Below are 25,500 nucleotides of genomic sequence, written 5' to 3'. Positions count from 1 at the left end.
TGACTCACAACTTACGGAGACTGAACAAGACTGACGACAAAATGTAACACCTACACCCGGAGATCAGCACTGGTTGCTGATTTGCTACCCAGCCAAGTTCAAGATGAGCCTATAAAGCCCTTAACAACTTGGGTCAGTTTTGCTGCAAGATCACCTTACGCCCTTATATGCCTACTTGATTTCTACAAGGAGCGGAACTGCCATTGTTTCATGTGCCACATAATACCCATTCGGCATAATAATAATAATAATAATAATAATTATACAGTGGTGCCTCGCAAGACGAAATTAATTTGTTCCGCGAGTTTTGTCGTCTTGCGATTATTTTTGTCTTGCGAAGCACGGTGTCGGGAAAGTTTTGGAAAAGCTTCAAAAATCACCAAAGTCTTTAAAAACCTCAAAAAAGGCTACCACACCGCGTTCTATGAGTTGCTCCTCAAAGTCAAGTCGCAACTGTATTAACGGTGTTAAGAAAAAGGAAACAAACTTGCAAGACGTTTCCGTCTTGCGAAGCAAGCCCATAGGGAAAATCGTCTTGCGAAGCAGCTCAAAAAACAAAAAACCCTTTCGTCTAGCGAGTTTTTTGTCTTGCGGGGCATTCGTCTTGCGAGGTACCACTGTAATAATAAATCCAGCACTGCCCTCTCAATGGAAACCAGGCAGGTGCCTTCACTGCATTCCTTCGGCACCTGCTAACATTTTGGTTTAGACAAGCTTACCTAGACACGTAGAACATCCATGTATATTTCAATCTGTTTTAATTTTATGGCGGATTTTATTTTTTCAGTGCATGCAGTAGTTGTTTTCACTGGTAATTTTATTGCCCAATCTAAACCGCTTTGAGTTTCCTTGCAGTCGCTTTTACAATCAAGCGATGTATACATTTTGTGAAACAGAGAAAAGAAGCTTGTGCCTCGCTCATAAATGTGCCCGGTCTTTTAAGGTGCCACAAACTCTTCGCTGGTTTTCGGGGGTTGGACTAGATGACCCTCGGTGTCCCTTCCGACTCTACAGTTTTGTGATTCTATCAAACAGACCACGGCAGGGCTACCTTTCTGGAACGCGCCCTTTGAAAAGGAATCCCTTTACTGAACAGCGCCTTCCATTGAAAGAAGAAGAGCAAAGCGCAAAACAAAACACGAAAATAATAAATTCTGGGTTTGCACCGCGCGACTTCTCCGCCCTGTGTTTCGACATCAGGCTCTTCTCAGAAAGGGTCAAGTCAGCGGAAGATCGGTAGGGGGCGTGCAATGGATGCAAACAGTAGCCGGGAAGTTTGTCAAAGATCTTTGCTAAGGGAGGCGGTGCGGGGAACACGCTCCATCTGTGAACGGAGCGCAGCGAAGGCGCAGGCTTAACCTGCCGTTGGGGAGAGAGCTTCCATCAGCTCTCTCCAACTCCTCTCTCTGCAAACTTGGGCGTCTTGCAGCCTGGCTCGCTTCGGGAAGGGAGTCCACCCTCTTCCCTCCTCACCTAAGCTGCGGTCTTCAAGAGGGGCATCGCGTTCTTGCGGCTGTGCAGGTAAGGCGCGCCCGGATTCGGATTCAGATTCGGATTCCGATGGCACGCAGCGGCGGCGGGAGAGAGAGAGAGAGAGGTGATTCCTCGCTTGGTTAGGTGGGCAGATTCTTGCAAAGGAAAGTTTCTGGCGCACCGAGATTTGCGGGTGCAAATGGATCAATGCAAGGATTTTCCGTGCGCCGAAGTGGATGCAGTTTGCAAATCTTGCAAGCGGAATGTAGGGGATTTTTCCCCCCTTGGGGTGGGTCGTGTCTCCCACTCAGTCCGATTAGACTCACTGGAAAACTTGAGCGACTTCAGGGGATTGTTTTCAGCGCCTAGGACTTGGTGGGGTACCACCCTCAGCTGGGAAGGTTTTCTAGTCCAGGGGGGATAAGAATGTTAGGGTTGGTGTGGGGAGACAAGCAATCGTTGCTTGCTTTTACATATATTAAATTTATATCCTGCCCTTCCTCCCTAAGGAGCCCAGAAGGTAACATGAGATTATAGAAAGAGGGAGAAGCAACTGGGAAGGAGGGAGGTAGTGTTCTGAACTCCTTGTCTGGCTGTGCAAACCTAAGGAATATCAACTCAGAAGGAAGCTCCACTGCCTGTTCAATTAAAGACTTCCCCTCCTATGTTGGCTGCCCTGTTGGAGCGGAAACCTTTAACTGAACAGGCAGTGGGAACTCTGTGGTCCTTAAACACCATTTTTGGGAGTTAACTCTCCTTGAATTCCACAGGGCTTCAGTTTCTGAAACGCAAATATGTTTAGGGTCCAGTCTGCTTGGGGTAGGAGACAGAGGCGGTTTTAGGGTAGCGCGACCGGTTTGGCCACACTGCAGGGGGCGCCACAACAATGCTGTAGAACAGAGAGCGAGAGAGGCTTTGAATTTGAGAGCCCCAAGTCCACCACTTCAATCAATCAGAATAGTGAGAGGTGACTAGGCAATGCCATACCAAAATTAATAATATCCAAAAGGGAAGGGCAACCTGGAACTTTATTCTCCGGGGCGAGGGGAGGTTTCTGGACTTAACGAAGGATACCTTTCTTAAAATAAGGGGGCTGGCTGGTTGTTGAGAGCCAGAGTGGTGCAGGGGTCAGGGTGTTGGGCTGGATATTGGGGAGACACCTGTTCAAAGCCCCACTCAGCCAGGAAACTCGCAGGGTAACCTTGGACCAGTCACACCCTCCCAGCCCATCCTACCTCTCAAGGCTGTTGTGAGGATAAAATGGGGGGAAGGGAAGAATGGCGTATGCCACCTTCAGCTCCTTGGAGGGAAAGTGGCATATGGATGTGGTAATAAAATAAAGAAAATCAGTAAAGCCAGGGAGTTGGTTAGAGCATGGTGCTGTTATACGCTGAGGTTGCAGGTTCGATTCCTGTATAGGATGACTGCATATTCCTGCATTGCAGGGGGTTGATTCTAAGATTTAATGCATTTCTTTCTGTGCCCATACATTCCACACACAGAGACACCAGTTCTTGATGAAGTAGGTAAAATACTAAGCTGCAAGGACTTGGTGGTTTTGCAGCCACATTACCCTGAGGCAGACCATTCCAGCTGGCAGCAGTTGAGGGTAGCGGGGCGTTCCCACAGCCTTCGTACCTGCTTTAAAATTTTAGAGATGGGGGAGGAAAGCGGGGGAGGAAATATGGGGGACCTAGATAGGTAGGGTGTTGTGTTATGTGAGAGAAAGGGGGGAAGGTGTAAGAGAAAGGGTGTGTGGAGAACGGATCCTGTATCAATGGGGTTCGTCCTCACATGTGTTTGAATGGAGGCACGGGATGTTTGAGTGAGAATGAATGGATGGTGTATGAATGGGGTGAACGGGTGGGGGTGAGAAAGAGAGTGGAGTGTGTCCTGCAAAAATAGCTGCTAGTTGCTACATCAGAGATGGCGAACCTGTAGCCCTCCAGATCTCGTTGGACTACAACTCCCATGATCCCTCACCACTGGCTTTGCTGGCTGGGGCTGATGGGAGCTGGGGTCCAGCAACATCTGGAGGGCCACAGATTCCACACACACCCCACCGCATCCCTGTCTGAGATGGGCCAACAAAACGGATGCCACTTTGCCTGACATTCTCACAAACTTTTGGACCAATCTGATATTCATCCTCAAGCATAGGACGTTAAGCACTGGCATTATTCCGCATGCTGAATTTAGGCCGCTGTAAGCCTGGGGGTGGCGCTGTGGGTTAAACCACAGAGCCTAGGACTTGCCAATCAGAAGGTCGGCGGTTCGTATCCCCGTGACAGGGTGAGCTCCCGTTGCTCGGTCCCTGCTCCTGCCAACTTAGCAGTTTGAAAGCACGTCCAAGTGCAAGTAGATAAATAGGTACCCCTCCGGCGGGAAGGTAAACATCATTTCCGTGCACTGCTCTGGTTCGCCAGAAGTGGCTTAGTCATGCTGGCCACATGGCCCGGAAGCTGTACACCGGCTCCCTTGGCCAATAAAGTGAGATGAGTGCTGCAACCCCAGAGTCGGCCACGACTGGACCTAATGGTCAGGGGTCCCTTTACCTTTTTAAGCCTGCCGATCCTAGCTGATTGCACTTTGCATCCAGGTCACCAATTGACCTAGAAATTAACCACTTGCCATTTTGCTTATGGCAAGTAAGAAATTTTTCCAGGTGACCAAGCAGGAATATTTCTGTAAAATGGAAGAGAAAATGTCCCTCTCTGCATTCCTTTTTAAGGCTGCTGATATGCTGCAAATGGTGTATGTGTGTAGCGAACAGGCAGGTAAAATGTTTCTAACTTTGGTGGATTTATTGGCAAGACTGCCCTAAATATATTCCACTACTAAAGGGGGGGGGGGGGAATAAATGCTGGTTGCTTCCTGCAAGACCATAAGCCCTGAACCTGTGGAGCCTTTTCTGTAGATGGCACTGAAGGGGCCTGAATGAGATATATTGTGCTGGAACCAGAAGATGTATTGCCTAAGAGAAGACACTTGATAACGAGTCTGAATACTCTAGTTGTAGAATACTCTAGAACTGGAATGGGGCTGAAATAAGAAACATGTCCACTGGATTTTGTACACCTTGATCTGATCCAGTAAAAGAATTCTCAACCTCTTGTGTTTTGTGGAAACAGGAAGCGTAGCAGAAGGCACCTCTGGCAACCTTCACAGAATTATACTTACAATATATATAGCAGAATTTGAAGGGGTGCATCCAAAGAATCATTCTGGCAGTGCAAGGGTGTTCTGACCCACCGTTCTGGGGTTCCCCCAACCTTCAGGAGCAGATTTGGAGAGGGCCTGGACCACACACAGGAGGAGGAGGAGGAGGAGGAGGAGGAGGAGGAGGAGGAGGGCTGGAAAAAGGTCTGTTGCACAAGTGCAAATCCTTGTGCAGGCAGGACGAGTGCACTGGATACTGCCCAAAGCTTTTCACATACCTCATTGTGATAGTCCTTACAACACCCCTGTAATGTAGGCCAGTATTATTGTTGTTGTTTCTTCCTTTGAACACTTAAAGAGCCAGTGTGGTTAAGACTGGTAGACTCGTAACCTGGGGAACCGGGTTCGCTTCCCCGCTCCTCCACATGCAGCTGCTGGGTGACCTTGGGCTAGTCACACTTCTCTGAAGTCTCTCAGCCCCACTCACCTCACAGAGTGTTTGTTGTGGGGGAGGAAGGGAAAGGAGAAGGTTAGCTGCTTTGAGACTCTTTAGGGTAGTGATAAAGCAGGATATCAAATCCAAACTCTTCTTCTTCTTCTTAAAGTATATAGAAAATAAAATATTGGGGAGCAACTCCCCTACATATTCTCACAAGAAAGGGGAAAGCGTTCTTTCCCAAGATAATTGCTCCCTTTGCTTCTGTCCAAGGTCGAAGATGGAAGAAAGCAAAAATTACCACATGCTAGTGTGGCAGTTCAGGGTTTTAGAGATGCATTTCAGGACAATGTGGGTGTGAACCAGCTGCAGTACAGAGATGTATTATGCATTATGTTTTCAATGTGTGATCATAGAACTGTAGAGTTGGAAGGGACCACGAGGGTCATCTTTTCCACCCCCTGTGATGCAGGAATATTTTGTCCAATGTGGGGCTCAGACCCATAATCCTGAGATTAAGAGTCTCATGCTCTACTGACTGAGCTATCCCAGCCTACAAGTTGTGTCTATTGCAGGTGAGATTTGAACAGGGGACTTCTTGTTCCTCGCAGGTCACTCTTCTCCACAATACAAAACCAGAGCTTTATTTCTTATTTCTTTTTTTAAAATAAAATTTTATTCACTTCCTTCTGTCATTACATACATCTCATATCAATAACATACATATTACAACTCTTCACCCCTTCCCTCCTGGGCTTCCCTCAGCTTCCATTTCTGATTTGTTACCCGGAAGCTGTACACCGACTCCCTCGGCCAATAAAGTGAGATGAGCGCCGCAACCCCAGAGTCGGTCACGACTGGACATAATGGTCAGGGGTCCCTTGACCTTACTACATACTGCTGCTTCTTAAAATCCACTATATCATTTCTTCATTATTTTAAATGTTCTCTGTTAATAAAGATGTGAGTGTTTATTTAAATCCTGCCGTCAAGTCGATGTTCTTTCTTTGTTTCTGCAAATATATTATAAAAGGTCCCCACTCTTTTTCAAAGTCACTGTTGACCTTTTCTCGTAGTCCATCCATCAGTTTTGCCAGTTCTGTGTAATTCATCAATTTCTCTTGCCGTTGTTCTTTTGTTGGAATTTCTCCAGTCTTCCAGTTTTGTGCTATCAGACCAGAGCTTTATTTCTAAGCACAAAACTCTCCCACCTTCTTATGCTTTCTATTTGAGTTACTTTTCATTTATTAAACTTACAAGTTGATTGTCACATCTTCAAGCAACTTACATACAGTTGATAGACTGATAGATACACACACACATACATAATACCGTATGCTTTTCACATGTCCACCATCATCATTTAGTGCAAACAGCACCAGGAGTTGATATGGCATATGTGTTGGGCATTGATGCTCAAAGGTTTTGTGTCAAGATTCCCACCATTGCAGGCTCAACACTTTTTAAATGGGACGTCCTCTGCACATGAGGTCAAGAGATAAGAGTGGAATTCATGTTTGTGTGGATAACCTTGTTCAATGGTCACAGCTGAAGCGAGTCATGAGGTTCGGTTGAATGCAAAGTGGGTTCAATGGTTCATATCATTACGCTGGTAAAGAAGGGCAGGTGCTGTCCTGTATATTTCAGGAAGTTGGAGAGTTCAGGTGATGCCTAGGTTCTGTGGTACGGAGGCTGGATTTCTTGTGTCGCTTTTTAGAGCACTTTCACACATTACGCAGAGGCTGACCTGGGTTTGCCACCTCGTGTACACTCAAAATACCTCAGGGGTGTTATCATATGGCATCCTTAGGCAACTGCTGAGGCTGCAAAGCCCGTTTTGAAAGCGACTGGGAGTCACCATGTTCATCTCCCACAATGCCCCAGAAAGATGCAACATCAGGGGTGAAATATACTCTGAGTCAAGAGTAGATTTCATGCTCTTTATTCAGCTCATAGTGGTGAGGAGGAATGGAAGTTCGTCCAGAATGTCTGCTTTATATACATTATTTACACAATGGGCCCCACGTGATTGGCTAATTCTGGGATTCACCTGTAGGCCAATCAGGTTGCGGATTCACTTCCACCTGGAGCTGGATTGGGTGGCTCCTGCGGACCAATCCGACTGCTGCATTCTGAATCCTATTGTTCTAGGACCAATTCGACTGCTGCCTTTTGGATCCTATTCAACTCAGGACATAACAAGGGGCATTATGGGAAATTAGCATGGCAGCTCCCAGCTGCTCAGCACAGCACTGCTGCCACTGCCTCAAGTCCCAAAGTCGGTGCCCCCCCCCCCAAATGAGACATTTTGCCTAGCTTCCCCATAAACCTGGAGCGAGCTTAGTTGCTATAAATGTAATATCTGGCCCATAATGAGGGTCTGTTCCTGATCCTTGCAGGTGGTTACATAGCAAAAGGCCAATTCTGCCATCGGCCTCTTTCTCGCCAAAACCAGGCAGCTTCTCATTCCTTTTCTGATGGGAAAATCCTATGTGGTCGCTGATGGCTGTTTAGAGAAGATTATAGGGTAGCTTCCTACACTTCCTATATATTGCATCTGTGGTTGGCCACTCTGGAAAGAGGATGCAAGAGGCCCCGGTACCTCTACTCCTCTCTCTCCCTCTGTTCCCACCACCATTGGGCTCAGGGGCAGCTTAGGTTGGGAAATGTGGACCAGCACATTGCTGGAGGGGAGGGAGTGCAAATTCAATAGTGACATATAAGAACATGGAGGTCTGCCTTGTATTGAGTGAGAACACAGTTCCCTCTTGGTCAGAATAGCCTACTGGCAATTGTGGCGATCTCACAGGGTCCCCGGACGTTTCACCACCTTTTGATCCCCGTGCCACCACTTTATTTCTTGCTGCCACCACCCAGGCCCTACCTGGTACAATACTGAGTCCAGCCAGGGTTAAAACCACAGAGCCTAGGACTTGCTGATCAGAAGGTCGGCAGTTCGAATCCCCGTGACAGGGTGAGCTCCCGTTGCTCGGTCCCTGCTCCTGCCAACCTAGCAGTTCGAAAGCACGTCAAAGTGCAAGTAGATAAATAGGTACCGCTCCGGCGGGAAGGTAAACGGCGTTTCCGTGCACAGCTCTGGTTCGCCAGAAGCGGCTTAGTCATGCTGGTCACATGACCCGGAAGCTGTACGCCGGCTCCCTCGGCCAATAAAACAAGATGAGCGCTGCAACCCCAGAGTCGGTCACGACTGAACCTAATGGTCAGGGGTCCCTTTACCTTTACCTTTAACAAGTGTGTGGTTTCATAAACGGTATTGGTCAATTACAATCATGGGGTGCCTATCCAGACCTATAAATTCCGCTACCTGCTCTCACTCACTAAACCACCTCTCAGATATTTACTCGTCTTCCTAGCCCCTAGCTGTTCCTGACTCAGCTCATTTCGCTACACTGACTCAACCTACCCACAGACTCTATCCCAATTCACTCCCACTCCAACCAACCTCCCAACGAACCAACTCCTTCGCCCCTCCCAGAGCTGGCTTTATAGTCCCTCTGACTCCACCCCCTGGGTTCTGATTGGGTAACCTGTTTAACTATTTCACCTCCAGCACTCTCATATGTTAATGTCACAGCAATATTGGCAGTGGCTCTCCAAGGTTTCAGAGAGAGGGGACATTTCTGTCCTAACTGGAGAAATGCAGACCCTCCAAGTGTCCCTATTTCCCAGGGGCATCCGTAATTTAGAGAAGCCGTTTGGAATGTCCCACTTCTCCTTAGGATGTCCCTATTTTCACTGGAGAAATGATGGAGGGTATGGAGTTATCCAACCCACCCGAACCGTCTGAAGGCAATCCTGTGTACGGACGTTTTTTTAAATGTTTAATTATATTTTTTTATATATGTCAGAAGCTGCCCAGAGTGGCTGCAGCAACCCCTTAAGGTGTGTGGGGTATAAATAGTAAAATTATCATTATGGAATGGGATGTCCCTATTTGCACTGGAGAAATGTTGGAGGGTATGGAAGTGGGGAATAAAATCTGGGATCTTGAGCATTTTTGTGGGGCCGGGGGGCGTGTAGCAGCTTTTGAGAATACCACATGGTAACGTGGGATCTGGCCTTAAGTGTACATTGAGCAGGAAGAGAATTTGCTTACAGTCTTACAGATACGAAGGTTCTTTAAGGTTTTTCTTTCAGGTGGATTCAGGTGGCAGTGCTGAAGACTGCCATTCTTATGTGGTGGCCAGGTTCCTGGATGTTCTTATTCTATGTTTCCTTGCTGCCGTTTTATTTCTGTAAAATGCCCCTTCCCCGCAAACAAAAATTCAAAAATGGAACCAACCTCTGAAATAATATGATACGATAATCTTTAATGTGAAACCAACAGCAAGTCAATTTAAGGCCAGCAATAAAAATCAGTATTAAGCACCAGCGCGGATTAAAATGAAGCCCTCTAATCAACCAGGAATGGCTTTTAAGAATTAAAAAGTTGCTTCGCCCTTCGGCAAAGCATAGAGAGCAGTGGAAGCCTTGCATAGCTGTTCCGTAAAGTGGGGCTGTCTGGTTGTATATAAGCCCTTGTGCCACACATACCCCCCCCCCAGCAGTGGGGCAGGAGCTGATTTCTCCATCGTGCTGTCATTTGCAGTGGCCAGTTGACGCAGGTCCAGGTGGAAGGGCAGTTATCCAGGAGAGGCGAAGCCCACACACTTAATCTTGCCAACGTGGTTGCTTTGTTTACAAGACATGAGCTTGCATCGTAGGGAAGCAGTTCCCAAGCTTCTGTGTTGAGTTGGGTGGGACAAAAACAGGGGAACGTTTTGAACTGACCTGAGCAATTTGGACAATGAAGTTTAAACAGAAAAGAATCTGTCACTAGAGAACAGTGGCTTTTACATTAGGCACAATTCACAGTTATTATAATAACGTCTGTTTTGTTGCCTTCCCCTCCTCAGTTCCAGAAAGGTACAAGCTTGGAGCATCACTAAACTACAAGCAACACTCTCCTATTTGTCTCAGGGCTCAGTTCTGCCCTCTCTCATCAGGTAATTTCCCCATTTTCTCTCCTAGGGTACAGTTACAGATCTTTGTCGCTCTGTGAAGCATTTCTGGGTTTTTTTAGTTTTAAATTCCAAAAATACAAAGTTAAGGTAAATCATTCCCATCACAGGTACATTTGTTTGGCCACTGAAGAGGACTTTATGCTGAAACATGTCCGACCAGTTGCTCTAAGAGGCTCTCACCTTTAACTCACATTTGGCCTATAAGCAGAACACAGGAGTGCATTCTTAATATTTCTCTGTAGTGTGCATCTCACCTTACAGAATATTTAAAAAAAATATGTTTATGTGGGCATAACCAAGTGTTTTACCTTACCTTTTTGAAATTTTATTCTGCTGAAGAGAGCAGTTTTTCCATATTTGTGTGTGGTTTTATTTAAATGCCTGGTTTAAAAGAACACATCTAAGAAAATGATGTTGAATTATAAATTGTTCAAAGTTCTGTTCTCAAAATTTTTATTCACATTTAGGTCACCCAGCAATTATGGGGGACTACTTTTAGGTGTTGTTCAGTGAACTAATTCACTGTTTAACTGAACTACTCCAAGCACTGCTCTGAAGTGGTACATCCCAGAGACAGGTTTGATCCTGCACTGAAACCCAGGCATCTGCTAGGCCTCCTTTCTCAGTTCCCTGCTATCAGGAGTGGCTGACTGTCATCTCCCTATGTGGTTGTTTTTAAACTGGGCTTCCTTTCTTTTAAGATCCATGATGGCGCTGTTCGCTGTCCTCGCTGCATTGATGCTCGCTACAGTTCATGGACAGGAAGGAGACGAAACCATCACATACACGGTAAAGTCGAGGGGGGGGGGCAAATGTTGTCTACTACAGAACTTTCAAAGCAATCCTACAGAAGTTAATAGCACCAGAATCTGTCTGGGGGCCAAACTACACATGAGGTTAAAAGTTATTGGACCCTCATATTGCAGGGATGGGGAACATAGCTGTCAAGTGTCCCTTATTTGGCGGGACAGCCCCTTATCCCAGCGCCATGTCCCGCTGCTACCCCTTATTGATGAGGCTTCGTTTGGCTGCTGGCTGGGCTTTCTGCCTTTGGCTTGGAGGGGCTCAGAAGCTAAACATACCTGTGCCCGGAAAATCCCTTATTTTGGCTGCTGATCCATTATTTTCAAATCTGTAAGTTGACAGCTATGATGGGGAACCTGTGGCCTTGCAGGTGTTGATGGACCACAACTCCCATTATCCCTTGCTATTGGCCATGCTGGGTGGTGCTGATGGGAGTCGGAGTGCAATATTTATTTATCTATTTATTTGTTCAATTTATATACCACCCTATACTCGGAGGTCTCAGGGCGGTTCACAGTAGAATCTGGAGGGTGCCTTCTTGGGTGTTCCTGGTTTAGATGTTCTTCATCTGTCAAAGCACACCTGCTTTCTCCCTTTTCTTGGAACTCCAGCACAGAACATTATTCATAGTACCATTCCCAGCTCCTCTTCCTTCAAGTCCTTCCTCACAACCCACCTCACACCGCAGCAGATGTCAACTGGTCTGTATAACCTAGTAAGGCCTAGTTTTTTATTGGCAATGGCTCCACAGGGTCTTCCCCATCAACAGTTACCCAATCCCAGTGCGTTTTTGTGTGAAAAAGGTGTTGAAGTTAGTTAGTTAGTTAGTTAGTTAGTTAGTTAGTTAGTTGGAGTCACGGTGCCACCTCCACCCCAGGCAGGGGCTAAATTTAAGATGTGATTAATAAATTCAAGCAGACAGTGATCTAGATTAGAAATGGCCACAAGTTTATTGACTGCAGATACAGGTGGATTTTTGGCTCAGGCGTTGGGTGTATACCCGTTCCAAAACCAAAAAAAAGAGCAATTATTTAATTTTTAAAAGGGAAGGGAACTCAGTTCCCCCTGAGTTCCTGCTGAAAAAGACCTCTGCCCAATCCTTTTTTAAATTTGAGGTGACCCTTCCATAATCATGCAGGAAGCCTTTTGCTGAAGACCTTAGCCTCTTCCCCCAGCCTACTGCACGAATATTCAGTCTCATATCGTTTGTTGCTTTTGCCTCTTTCCTCCTGAGATATCTTGAGACCGGGATGGGGAAGCTGTGGGTCTCTGGATACTGCCGGACTCCAACTCCCATCAGCCCCGGCTGGCATTGCCCATGGCCGGGTGGGATGGGAAATGAAGTCTTAACAACCTCAGGAGGGCCAGCGGTCCCTCATCCCCATATTGAGAACGACCTCCTCCTCCATGGAACTGCCCGCACGTCAACATCGGTTGTCAATAGTACCGGGTTAAGACCGACATGTTCTGACTCGGTGCAAGGCAGCTTCCTGTGTTCCTGATTTTGCTGATCATCCACAGTGGAGCAATCACACTGAAGTTAATGGGATTTCTTGAGGATAAGTCATCTGCGAAGTGCTCCCCGTTGGGTTGTTAACTGGGCGTGATTTTTGGTTGTGCATTAAACGGGCATTGGGGAGATTCAGTAAGTTTTGCTGTTTTTTCCTCTGGGGCTCAGAGGCCTTTTTATAGCTACAGTAACTCCAGTTGCCTCAGCCCGAGGATGCTGTCATTCCTTTGGAGAGCTGGGGTTGTAATGCAATTAGCTGCCCTCTTGCCCCCTTGTTACACTCGAGACCCGTTCCCCTTCCAGCTCGCTGCTAGATTTGGCAGACTTCTAGCATCACCTGTGAATAAATGGAAGGGGGGGAGAGTTAGTTTCTGCCTCCGATTTAAGCTCCTTGAGTAACAAAGCTACTCAAAACAACCCACAGCAGCCCAGTGTGTTGAGCAACAAGGGCGTCAACATGCTGAGACAGATTCTTAGCTGGAGAAAACACCGTGAGTGCCTACCAAGTTACGGCAGGGATGGATTTGGCTCGCCATGACAAGCTGATTTATTAACTCGAGGGTTTCTCTCGCTCGCTCACTCACTCCCTGCCATCGGTACTACTATGAAAACACTGTGCTTAGTATGGCAGACGTGATAGGGTTGCCGGATTTTGAAGAGCAAAAAAGAGGGCACATTTGCCAACTTCTACTTTTAACTATGGATCACTGTGACAATTCTACTCATGAAAAAGAGGACGAGTCCTGGGAAAAGAGGACATATGGCAACCCTGAGGTAGATTAGATAGATGATTGATAGATAGATAGATAGATAGATGGATAGATGATAGATAGATAGATAGTTAGATAGATAGATAGATAGATAGATAGATAGATGATAGCTAGATAGATAGATAGATAGATAGATAGATAGATAGATAGATAGATGATAGATAGATATAGGTAGATGATAGATATAGATAGATGATAGATGATAGACAGATAGATAGATAGATGATAGATGATAGATGATAGATGATAGATGATAGATGATAGATGATAGATAGATAGATAGATAGATAGATGATAGATAGATAGATAGATAGATAGATGATAGATAGATAGATAGATAGAGATGATAGATGATAGATAGATAGATAGATAGATAGATAGATGATAGATAGATGATAGATAGATAGATAGATAGATGATAGATGATAGATAGATGATAGATAGATAGATATAGATAGATAGATAGATAGATAGATAGATAGATGATAGATAGATGATAGATAGATGATAGATAGATGATAGACAGAGAGAGAGAGATGATAGATAGATAGATGATAGATAGATAGATAGCTAGATGATAGATAGATAGATAGATGATTGATAGATGATTGATAGATAGATGATAGATAGAGAGAAATGATAGATTGATAGATAGATAGATGATAGATGATAGATAGATAGATAGATAGATAGATAGATAGATAGATAGATGATAAATAGATAGATATGGATAGATAGATGATAGATAGACAGATAGAGATAGATGATGATAGATATAGATAGATAGATGATAGATAGATAGATAGATAGATAGATAGATAGATAGATAGATAGATGATAGATAGATATAGATAGATGATAGACAGACAGCATTGATACCCCAAAAGGTCTTTCTTCGCCCTTTAACCACAGCATTGTATTCCAGTACAAAAACCAAGCCTGGCTCTGTCTCAGCGTCTCAGCCTTCATCCTGCTCTCAGCTGAGCTCACATACAACTCCTCTGGCTATTTCACTTAGCTGCAGCCCAGGTCATTTTTTTTTAGGATGCTCTTCATGATGCTAAACTCTCTGTTTCCTAGTCAAAGGGACTGATTTAGGTGCTTAAGTGACAAGCTTTGGCCATTGTCTTACAATGGCCCACTTAGCAAAGGATTGTTCCATCAGCTTTTAACTCTTCCGGGGACAGGACCCCAAGGATTAGGAAGGGAGGTATTGTGCAGACTGACACACACACACCCAACCTGCAACAATATCTGTATGCATCTCTCTCTCTCTCTTTCATCGGTTAAACCTGATGTTGAAGATTGTCAGTTATTTAGCTGAAATGCTACATTTTGAGAAACAGGAAGGGTGCTTCTTGGTTTTTCCCTTTCGATGTCAAGATGTCTTAAGCCAGCCATTGTTTTCAGCAACTTACCTGTTGATTGACAATATGGCTTCAGAGACTGCAAATCTTCCATTTGAATGTTCCAACGAGGTCCAATATCTCTCCTTGGACGTTTCTGACCCTTGCACATTCAGTAATAGTAAGTTGGGTGAAACGTTGGTTAGACTTGTGCTCCCCAATGTGCTAATTTTGTACTTGCAGTTAGAAGCTCCCTACTCAAGCTAGCGGGACGCAGGTGGCGCTGTGGCTTAAACCACAGAGCCTAGGACTTGCCAATCAGTAGGTTGGCAGTTCGAATCCCCGCGACGGGGTGAGCTCCCGTTGCTCGGTCCCTGCTCCTGCCAACCTAGCAGTTCGAAAGCACGTCAAAGTGCAAGTAGATAAATAGGTACCACTCCGGCGGGAAGGTAAACGGCATTTCTGTGTGCTGCTCTGGTTCGCCAGAAGCGGCTTAGTCATGCTGGCCACATGACCCGGAAGCTGTACGCCGGCCTCCTTGGCCAATAAAGCCAGATGAGCGCCGCAACCCCAGAGTCGGCCACGACTGGACCTAATGGTCAGGGGTCCCGTTACCTTTACCTTTTTACTCAAGCTAGAGAATGTTTTTAATTGGACGGTGCAGGTATGGCCTCAGCAGTCCCTCCAGTGAGGTGTCATGGGGGGAAATGCAGCACTTTATTTTTCTGTGGAAAATGTTTTTGTTTCATAAGTTCATTGCAACAATGAATGGATGGGGATTGCAAATAAAATGTTGCGCAAGCTTGGCAGTGGGAACTTTTTAAGTTTCGTTCATTGAACACAAATTAAAGAACATAGTAAATTAGATCACCCTCTAGGGCATTAGAACATTTTTCCAATTTGCAAACTGATTTCCCTCCCACCCATCCTAGTGTTATCCTGACTCAGAAGGCTCTCAGTGACGATGGATCAGCAATTGTAAAAAGTAATGTGAGCCCTGGGGAGAGGGGCAAGTCTCTTTCCTGAGAGCTCCATAAAACTGGGGCCTGATCTTAACAGCAGAAAATATATTAATCCATATTTTCATTTTGATTGTGCTAATTGGTTTTCTTTGTTTTACATGCAGCAATGCACAGACGGTTACGAGTGGGATCCCGTCCTGCAGCGATGCAAAGGTACAGTAAACTGTAGCAAGCGGCACATTGATGTATTTATATCTGCTAAAAGGAATCCTGAGCTTGAACTATTGAGAATTCTGTCTGCATAGTGGGATTATCTCCTTAGTCTTTTCCAGTGCAGAGACTATGGAGAAAGCATGGGAAGGAGCACAAACATTGTGGCCGTATCCGGGTTTTTGGAATCGCATCCACTCTATCAGTTTCTCTCCAGCACAGATTTGCATTCTTCATCATTGATATTTCCTTCCGGGGCAGTGAGAATGATCCATTTGCTACAGGGATAGCCAACATGGTGCTCTTCAGATCTTGTTGGGTTATAGTCACATTCATGCCATTCATTTAAAGCACCCGTTATCTTTAAAGAGTGCATCATGGAACATTCCCATTTGGCAGCATGGACAGCAGTCATTTAGGAGGGTAATGCAGAGCTCAATAATGGTTGAGTGTTGAACATGCAATTGGCTTAGCTGTGTACCTCTCGCACATCCAATTCCCCTCTCCCCATGAGGTGGACTGAGGATCCAAGGGTGTCAGGATGCTGTCAGCGGTTCCCGGCTGGTTGCCCAGGAAAGTATGAAGACAAGGAAAAGTTTCTTACCATCCTTTTTTGTTTCAAAAAAAGCCAGTATGGTGTAGTGGTTAAGAGCGGTAGACTCGTAATCTGGGGAACCGGGTTCGCGTCCCCGCTCCTCCACATGCAGCTGCTGGGTGACCTTGGGCTAGTCACACTTCTCTGAAGTCTCTCAGCCCCACTCACCTCACAGAGTGTTTGTTGTGGGGGAGGAAGGGAAAGAAGATTGTGAGCCGCTTTGAGACTCCTTCGGGTAGTGATAAAGCGGGATATCAAATCCAAACTCTTCTTCAATCTTTACAGAGAGAGGCTATAGAACCCAGCCTCTTGGATAATGACGTTGTCCTGAGCGAATCTTCAACCACCCCCCATCTCTCCCACTTCCTCATTCATCTTTCTCATCACCTCCTCTACGGGTGCTGCTACGTGCCCTCTGTCTGTGTCCTCTTTGCTCTCCTACTTTTAAGGCTCGCCGGGTTCTGGGAGATGGAGGGTCTGGGATGCTTTCTAGTGTCAGCCAGGTGTTGCTCTGGCTCTCCCATGATTTCCCAGCTTTTCCCCACATCTGCCTCTGAGCTGTGACCTGCCTCAAACCCCTGTTGTAATTCTATACTGTCTTCCTCCTCCTCCTCCTCCCTGGAAGGGTCAGGATGGGGAGGCGGTCTTTACCCTTCCTCCTCTGCCCAGTCCCTGACACAGGGGAGTGGCCAGCGGTCCTGCAGAAACTCTGCCTGCCCCTGTTGCTGCCGCTGGAGAAGCAAAGCGAAGCAGCGGTAGCAGCTTATGGCAATATCTCGTGAGATTTTGCGGAACTCTCGCGAGATCTTGCTGCTGCCGCCACTTCTTACATCTCCTGTGGGTGGGGGTGGGTGTCCTGCCTGCCCACTGCTGCTCCTGCAGCAGCAAGGAAAAAAATATTACAGCATATATCTTACTCACCTCTCCCATGTTCTTGCCAGAAGCCATAGTCCATGGGTAGGCAAACTAAGCGCCAGGGGCCAGATCAGGCCCAATCGCCTTCTAAATCCAGCCTGCAGACGGTCCGGGAATCAGCATGTTTTTGCATGAGTAGAATATGTGTTTTTGTTTGAAAGGCATCTCTGGGTTATTTGTGGGGCATAGGAATTCGTTCAATTTTTATTTATTTTTTTCAAAATATAGTCCGGCCCCCCACAAGGTCTGAAGGACAGTGGACCGGCCCACTGCTGAAAAGGTTTGCTGACTCCTGCCGTAGTCACTGTAAAGGGGTAGCTGATCAAAAATATTACTGGAAATTGGATTTGACATCCCACTTTATCACTACCCTAAGGAGTCTCAAAGTGACTAACAATCTCCTTTCCCTTCCTCCTCCACGACAAACACTTTGTGAGGTGAGTGAGGCTGAGAGACTTCAAAGAAGTGTGACTGGTCCAAGGTCACCCAGCAGCTGCATGTGGAGGAGCGGGGAAGCGAACCTGGTTCACCAGATTACGAGTCCACTGCTCTTAACCACTATACCACACTGGCTCAATTATGAAGTGATGTCAACTAGAGACTAAGTGAAAATTGATGCAGCAGTTGGGGTTACATCTTGGACATGTAACAAGAGCGGGAAACCGGTTTTGGAAATATTAGATTGAATTAATTTCGTTTCACATGTAATAATTTGGAAAATCAATGAAAAAATAATTGGCAGAAACTGTAGTCATGCAACCCCAGTAAGCAGTGAGTGGAGGAGCACCTTTCTGTTTCACCCAGGACCACATAACACCGGTCCTGAGAGATCTGCATTGGCTCCCAGTACGTTTCCGAGCACAATTCAAAGTGTTGGTGTTGACCTTTAAAGCCCTAAACGGCCTCAGCCCAGTATACCTGAAGGAGCGTCTCCACCCCCATCGTTCAGCCCGGACACTGAGATCCAGCGCCGAGGGCCTTCTGGCGGTTCCCTCATTGCGAGAAGTGAGGTTACAGGGAACCAGACAGAGGGGCTTCTCTGTAGTGGCGCCCGCCCTGTGGAACGCCCTCCCTTCAGATGTCAAGGAAATAAGCAGCTATCTTCTCTTTAAAAGACATCTGAAGGCAGCCCTGTTTAGGGAAGTTTTTAATATTTAATGCTGTCGTGTTTTTAACACTTGATTGGAAGCCACCTAGAGTGGCTGGGGAAACTTAGCCAGGTGGGCGGGGTATAAATAATAAATTATTATTATTATTATTATTATTATTATTATTATTATTATTAAATAGGACAGGCCGTTGCTGCCTCTTCCCCTATCTCTGCCTCTTCCCCTACCTTTTCTTTCCACGTGGAAGTGCTGATAGGATTCTCAAACCTGCTGCCTGCCTGAGACCCTCGCCTGCATCCGAGGCAGGAAGATGCTGCCATTTTGGTGCTCACCTTTGCCTTGTTTCCGACCGCAGATATCGACGAATGTGAAATCGTGCACGATGCCTGCAAAGGTGGGATGAAATGCGTGAACCACTTTGGAGGATACCTCTGTCTGCCCAGAACGGCTCAGATTATTGTCAACAACGGTCAAGAACAACCTGCGCCTGAACCCGTGCCTGTGCCTAATGGCCGAAACGGCAATGCCATAGCTCGAAGGACTGTCCCGGGGATACAGTGCGCGGCCGGGTTTGAAGCCAGCGATCACAACGTTTGCCAAGGTAAGGAAGTCATCTTATGCCAAACTTTACATCCCTGTATCAGGGAGGGGGGTGGGATTCATTTGGCCCCCTTTCCACACCAGATTGGCCCAGTTCAACCATCCAGAACTCAGTTGTTGATTGGAACAAAACTGGTCAAATTGCAGCCTTATCCAGATTTTGCAATGCCATTTCGGTGCGCATAACATGCACACCCAAAAAAACCACAAGTGGAAGAAGATTGGAAGAAATTCAAAGTTTATCTTAGAACTTGTTGTAAAATTCAGGAATGTTAAAATGTCAAGGGGTTGGGAAACAGAGAATTGCAGCTGTAATTAACAATATTAGAAGAACTTAAAAGAAATTGAATTGAATATTTAGTTGTGAGGAGTTGCAGAAGAAATATAAAACAAGGATGCAGAAAAGGGGAGGTATGGGGAAGTCCGGAAAGTAAGGTTTATGAAAAAATGGTTATGAAATTATACATGTTTATATGTTTGTATGTTGGTGTATTGTGTATTGTTTGTCTTTTTATTTTGTGTTTGGAAAATTAATAAAAATTTATTTAAAAAAAAAAAAAAACCACAAGTGAAATGCATATTCAAATATGTGTTTTAGGAGAAAGTGCATTGAATTAATTTATTATTATTATTATTATTTTGAGGGGAGTGGTGGGGAATACGTACACAAATGCATGTAATAATGTACGCGGTTTAAATGTGGAGTTGTCATGCATTCTTTTAAAAAAAAATCAGCACAAAACATGGACTTATGCCAGCAAAATTGAAGCAAGGGGGGGACTTGTGCTTATCTGTTTGCCCCTGCTATGTAGTAGAGAATAACAGGAAGGGCAAGTAATGTAGCCTTAGTGGCTTATATCAGAGAAAGCAATTCAGAAGAAAGGGATGAGGTTGTAGTGAGAACTGGGCCAGCTTATTTCTGCTCTCGGTCGGTTTTGGCACCTGCCCATTCTGAAGTCAGTTTGTCGTATTCCTGCCTTAATCTGCAAATTCCTCCTTTTTTCAATCTGCTTGAAAATTTGTATCTAAATACACATTTTAAACATAATTCTTCTCGCAAAAGATGCATTGTTGAATTTATCTTATCTGAAAGTACATCTTCCTCAGAGCACATATTTCGGATAGGTTTAGATTCTAGCTCAGTGATAGAGCATCTTGCCTGTCAAGCAGAAGGTCGCAGGTTCAACCCCCAATCTACCTTGGTATCAGGCGGCTTCCTACGTTCCTATGCAGGATAAAATTATGCATTTTTAAACGCATTTTGAATCGACCCCGGAAATGGACCAGTTTGCCAGTACATGTTGGGAAAACCCTGGCCTAATATGCTCGCAGCCCCTAGTCCCAGTTACCAGCCTAGCTGCTGCATTCTAACCAAGCTGCACTTCCAACCTTGCTTCAGAGGCAGCCCCACATATATTAGTAGTCTAAGCTGGAGGTTAGGGACACAGGTGGCTCTGTGGTCTAAACCACAGAACCTAGGGCTTGCCGATCAGAAGGTTGGCGGTTCGAATCCCCGCGACGGGGTGAGCTCCCGTTGTTCGGTCCCAGCTCCTGCCAACCTAGCAGTTCGAAAGCACGTCAAAAGTGCAAGTAGATAAATAGGTACCGCTCCGGCGGGAAGCTAAACGGCGTTTCCGTGCGCTGCTCTGGTTCGCCAGAAGCGGCTTTGTCATGCTGGCCACATGACCCGGAAGCTGTACTCTGGCTCCCTCGGCCAATAAAGCGAGATGAGCGTCACTACCCCAGAGTCGGCCACGACTGGACCTAATGGTCTGGGGTCCCTTTACCTTTACCTTTTAAGCTGGAGGTTATCAGAGTAGACTATCTCTACGTAGGGATGCAGCTGGCTAATCAGCCGAAGCTGGTTAAAGCTGTTCGCTATCCCAGAGAGTCACTGCTGGCTGGTTAGAACCTTGAGTAGGAGAATTCCTGTTAATGTGGTGAGGATCTACTGCAGAAGAAGGTAACCAAGATGATCAAGGGCCTGGAAGCCAAATCTTAGGAGAAACAGTTGAGGGACTTGAGTATGTATATCCTGGATAACAGGAGAATGACAGAAGATATGATAAAAGTAAAGGTAAAAGGACCCCTGATCATCAGGTCCAGTCGTGACCGACTCTGGGGTTGCGGCGCTCATCTCGCTTTATTGGCCGAGGGAGCCGGCGTACAGCTTCCGGGTCATGTGGCCAGCATGACTAAGCCACTCTCTGGCAGACCCCAGAGCAGCGCACGGAAACGCCGTTTACCTTCCCGCCAGAGCAGTACCTATTTATCTTCTTGCACTTTGACGTGCTTTCGAACTGCTAGGTTGGCAGGAGCAGGGACCGAGCAACGGGAGCTCACCCCATTGCGGGGGATTTGAACTGCCGACCTTCGGCAAGTCCTAGGCTCTGTGGTTTAACCCACAATCTTCAAATATCTAAAGGACTGTCACGCGGAGTGTGGAACAAGCTTGTTTTCTCCAGCTCCGGAGGATAGGATCCGAACCAATGGCTTCAGTTACAAGTAAGGAAGTTACGACTAAACATCAGGAAGAGCTTTCTGGTGGTGAGTGGATGAGACTCCCACGAGAGGTTGTGGACTCTCCTTCCTTGGAGGTTTTAAAGCAGAGGTTTGACGGCCATCTGTCATGGATGCTTTAGTTGAGATTCCTGCATTGCAGGAGGTTGTACTAAATGATCCTTAGGGTCCCTTCCAACTTTACAATTCTTTGATTCTCTGATTTTGTTGCAAGGCACACTTGTACTATATAATCTAGGAAGTAGCGTATATATTGGACATTCACAGCTTGTGCGGGACTGTCCTATAACACATCGTTGCTTATTTATCAACTGTGACTTAAAGAGCATTGTATTTGAGCCTCTTACATCCTTTGGCCAGGGCAGAAGAAGTTTGAGGTCCGTGGAAATCAATGGTGGTTTGGGCAGTGGTTTTTCTAGGGTAAGGATTCCATCCAACATGTTTATATTCTGATTCATAAAATAAACCCCACGAGAGCATTCCATTAATGGTAACTTAATTTGAGAGTGACGTGTTTGTTGGTAAATGAGGTTGGCGCTGCCTCTATGAATACCGAGAAAGGAACTACAGCTATTTCATACAGCTTGTCTCGATTATGACCATTTAAACCACTATTTAATATAATTACTGTAGATAGAAAGGACTCTCTCTCTCTCTCTCTCTCTCTCTCTCTCTCTTGAAGCCAGAGAATTAAAAAGAAAAGAAAAATCAATAGCCCAAATCTTGGAAGATTGCTTTGCTGACGTGCACTTGGATCCCCCACTGGTTAGCCTTAGAACAAGTGTTTATGAATCAAAAGCAGAATTTGGCTCCAGGTCTTTTCTTTCACAAAAATGATATGCGCTGGAGGAACAGATGTTAAAGTAAACTATTTATACAAACAAACACAATGAGAAACAGCCTCCAGAGTTTACAGGATTGTTGCAAGCCCCATTCCTGATTGTGCAAAAAAAAAAAAATTAAAAAGGGAATTACCATTGCTAACATCCTGGGAATTTTATCCTGGGGAGTGGTGGGTGTACACTCATGCAAATGTTGTTCATTAGCTAGCTTGTTTGAAATGCTGGCAAGCTTCAGACTGGATCTCTGACCAAAGGATCAGAGCTGGAGGGGGGGGGGGGAATAGCTCACTAGCAAAGTGCAATTGCTAATCTGCAGGGGGGGGGGGGGATACAGGGAAATCAGTGGCAAAGCCGTGCGGAAGATCCCTAGTTCAGGCCTTGGCAACTTCAATTAAAAGGATCATCTTAGCAGACACTGAGAAAAATATATCTCCCTGCCTAAGATGCTTTAAATGGAGAGCCAATCTGATGTGCAGTGGAGCACAAGCCTATCCAGTACAAAGAAACTCTACTTAAACTTTTGAGGACTCCTGTGCCTTTAATTAAAAGTTTCCTATTTGCAGGCCCTACCCGTTTTATTGCCTCCTCTTGAGATTGAGTAGAGAATCTGTGGTGAATAGTCGGTTAGCTAGATTATTTCTCTTAATTTTCCCCACACCACTTCCTGTTCCTGTTCACAAATCCTCTGGTCAGGCTTAAGGGGAAGCAACAAAACAGGACCTGCAAATAGGTAACCTTTAATTAAAAGTGCAGGAGCCCTTGAAAGCTTCAGTTGCGCTTTCTTCACAACAGACAGTTGTACATCAGATGGATTCCTCATTTCACAAGTGGACAAATAGCGTGGCAACTTCAGACTAAACTGTTAGGTGTGGAAGTAACCCCATGACTTCACAGCAGCTCAGCCAATGGTTTGACAGGCTAGCTGATGACAGCCTGCAGAAACGTTGCAGTCCATCACGTAGAGAGAAGTTTTGCATGGCGCAAGTCTGAAAAGGGTTCAGTTGTCCCAGATTTGCTTTCTTTATAGATGGCTTGTAACAGATGGATATTGTGCTGGTCCCGAGGGTTAACCGTGCGGTGAGGTCCGAGTCCAGTCCAAGGTCGAGGGTGCATTATGGAGGCAGTCTGTCAAAGCTGAAGCTGGGTCCAAGGCAGGGAGTTGGGTGAGGTCAGGAGCTCAGGCAGGAACAGGCTACCAACAATGTTGCTCCCGCAACCTGGGACTGGGGCTGGCTGGCTTTTATCTGCCCAGAGGCATAGGGCGGCCCCGGTGCACAGGTGACTCACCTCTCCTGGCCTGGAGGCGAGCACTCCTCCTGTGGGAACTTAGTTCCCTCCATCTCTCTGCCCTGAGCCTCTGTAGCTCAGGAGAGGCTGGAGGGTTACCGGACCCAGAGGCAACCTCAGCTTCCTCTGATGGGGCTGAGAGTGGAGCACCTGCAGGCAATAGGTCCTCCATCACTTCAGGAGCCAGAGCAGACTCAGCTGGTGCCTGCACCTGAGGACCCAGCACAGGTGAGGACCCTTCAGGCTCAAGCCCCAGCCCCGGCTCAGCTGGTTCTGGAGGTGGGGACTCCTGTGCAGGCTGGGATTCCTCAGGTTCAGCGTCTGAGTCCGAATCCCAGGCCATCACAGATATTCTCGTAATTTTAAGTGGATGAGCAGAGAAAAAATGTGAAGATATTCTGGAAAGGTATGTTAAGGAAGTATGCTTATATCCCGAAGAGTTCCACTTTACCTTGTGCAATGTTATGTTTTGACTGAACTAAAAATACAAAAGGGATTTGCAAATTATAGAGTGATTGAGCAGCTTGGCCTCCATGTAGTGATTATAAAATGGCTTCTATACCAATTAACATTTTTGTGTTTTATTTGCTGCCATGCCGTTGAGCTCGAACCATGATAGAAGTGGCTTCCCCCATTGTTAAGTATAGTGTGGAAATATCCGCTTGTTGTCACGTGTAATTTGGCAGCACAGAGGACATAGGCTTGAAGGCCAGCAAAGGACACAGGGGAAGCAACATGCATTAAGAGACTCGGTTTTTTATAAGTTAAAGTGTTAATTGGCAATAATTAACATGAAATTGACAAGGATTTCATTCTATAATGCAGTCAAAAAATCTCGTTAACAAAATGGGAAAGGTGCGTGTGTTTGGCCCTAATAGAAAACCATCACCAAGTAGTATCTGTTAAAGAATGAGGGGAAGGCAGGCCAGGGGCAGCTATGGCAGTTACAATGATATAAAACATCTACAACAGCCTTTCTCAACCTTGGGTCCTCGGATGTTGTTGGACTACAACTCCCATCATCCCTAGCTAGCAAGACCACTGGTCAGGGATGGTGGGAGTTGTAGTCCAACAACATCCAAGGTTGAGAAAAGACTGGTCTATGAGTTTGTAGTGTCGGTATTCCATTAAGAGTCATGTTTGGTAAGTCGGGATTGCTTTGCTGTTGACTTTAGTCCCCTGCCTAGAAAGTTTCGGATTCTAGCGGCTTCAACAGTCAGTCCGTGTTCTGTTGCCACTGAGCATGCTCAGTCCGTATCGGAATGATATGGGGAAAGGAAGGGATTTCATCATCAGAGCATTTATTTTATTTTTGCTGAAGATTTTTTTTTAACTTCTGCAAACCTTGTGGTTCTCCCAAGCGCAGTAGTACCTTCTTCTCAGGTGTGGGCCATGCCATTTTGCTTACATAAGCAACAGCGCTCCGAGACTGAAGAAAGATGGAATTATACTGGAGGGCTAGAGAGAAAGATTGCTGGTATGATATGTCGGCTGCGCAAATGCGTGAGACTTTTCCCAGATGGTGAGGATTGAGCATGAGGCATTCTGCGTGCAAGGCAAATGCTCTCCCAATGAGCTTTGGCCCTTCCCTATCTATAGCTGCAGTCCTATACACACTTCCCTGGGAGTTAGTCCCACTAAATTCAGTGGGTCTTAACTCTGAGTGGACGTGTGTAGGATTGTACCACAAGATAGGCCCAGAAACTGCTTTACTAGTGATGCATCTACAGTGGTACCTTGGGTTAAGTACTTAATTCGTTCCGGAGGTCCGTTCTTAACCTGAAACTGTTCTTAACCTGAAGCACCACTTTAGCTAATGGGGCCTCCTGCTGGCGCTGCGCCACTGGAGCCCGATTTCTGTTCTCATCCTGAAGCAAAGTTCTTAACCTGAAGCACTATTTCTGGGTTAGCAGAGTCTGTAACCTGAAGCGTATGTAA

At 45.9% G+C, this 25,500-nt stretch overlaps 1 protein-coding gene across 4 annotated transcripts in view; it reads left to right on the top strand.

Annotated features, from left to right (window-relative positions):
* The first annotated feature begins 1,277 nt into the window (after window positions 1–1,277).
* EFEMP1 (EGF containing fibulin extracellular matrix protein 1) overlaps window positions 1,278–25,500 on the top strand; it is a 131,712-nt gene continuing 107,489 nt past the window's right edge. For 2 of the 4 annotated variants that reach the window (XR_013984776.1, XR_013984777.1), the window contains exons 1-5: window positions 1,280–1,521; window positions 9,985–10,074; window positions 10,794–10,881; window positions 15,649–15,697; window positions 18,669–18,914. Coding sequence is in view for 2 of the 4 variants with exons in the window: in XM_081001092.1 (XP_080857218.1) it covers window positions 10,798–10,881; window positions 15,649–15,697; window positions 18,669–18,914 (379 nt within the window). In the remaining 2 variants the exon portion in view is untranslated. Of the gene's footprint in view, window positions 1,522–9,984; window positions 10,075–10,793; window positions 10,882–15,648; window positions 15,698–18,668; window positions 18,915–25,500 lie in introns of all 4 variants that reach the window. The other 2 variants (XM_081001092.1, XM_081001091.1) reach the window with 2 other exon arrangements.

This window comes from Podarcis pityusensis (assembly GCF_964106645.2).
Source record: "Podarcis pityusensis genome assembly, chromosome: 3".
NCBI lineage: Eukaryota > Metazoa > Chordata > Lepidosauria > Squamata > Lacertidae > Podarcis > Podarcis pityusensis.
Note: the sequence above shows the minus strand (reverse complement) of the source record. Positions and strands in the feature narration are given on the sequence as shown.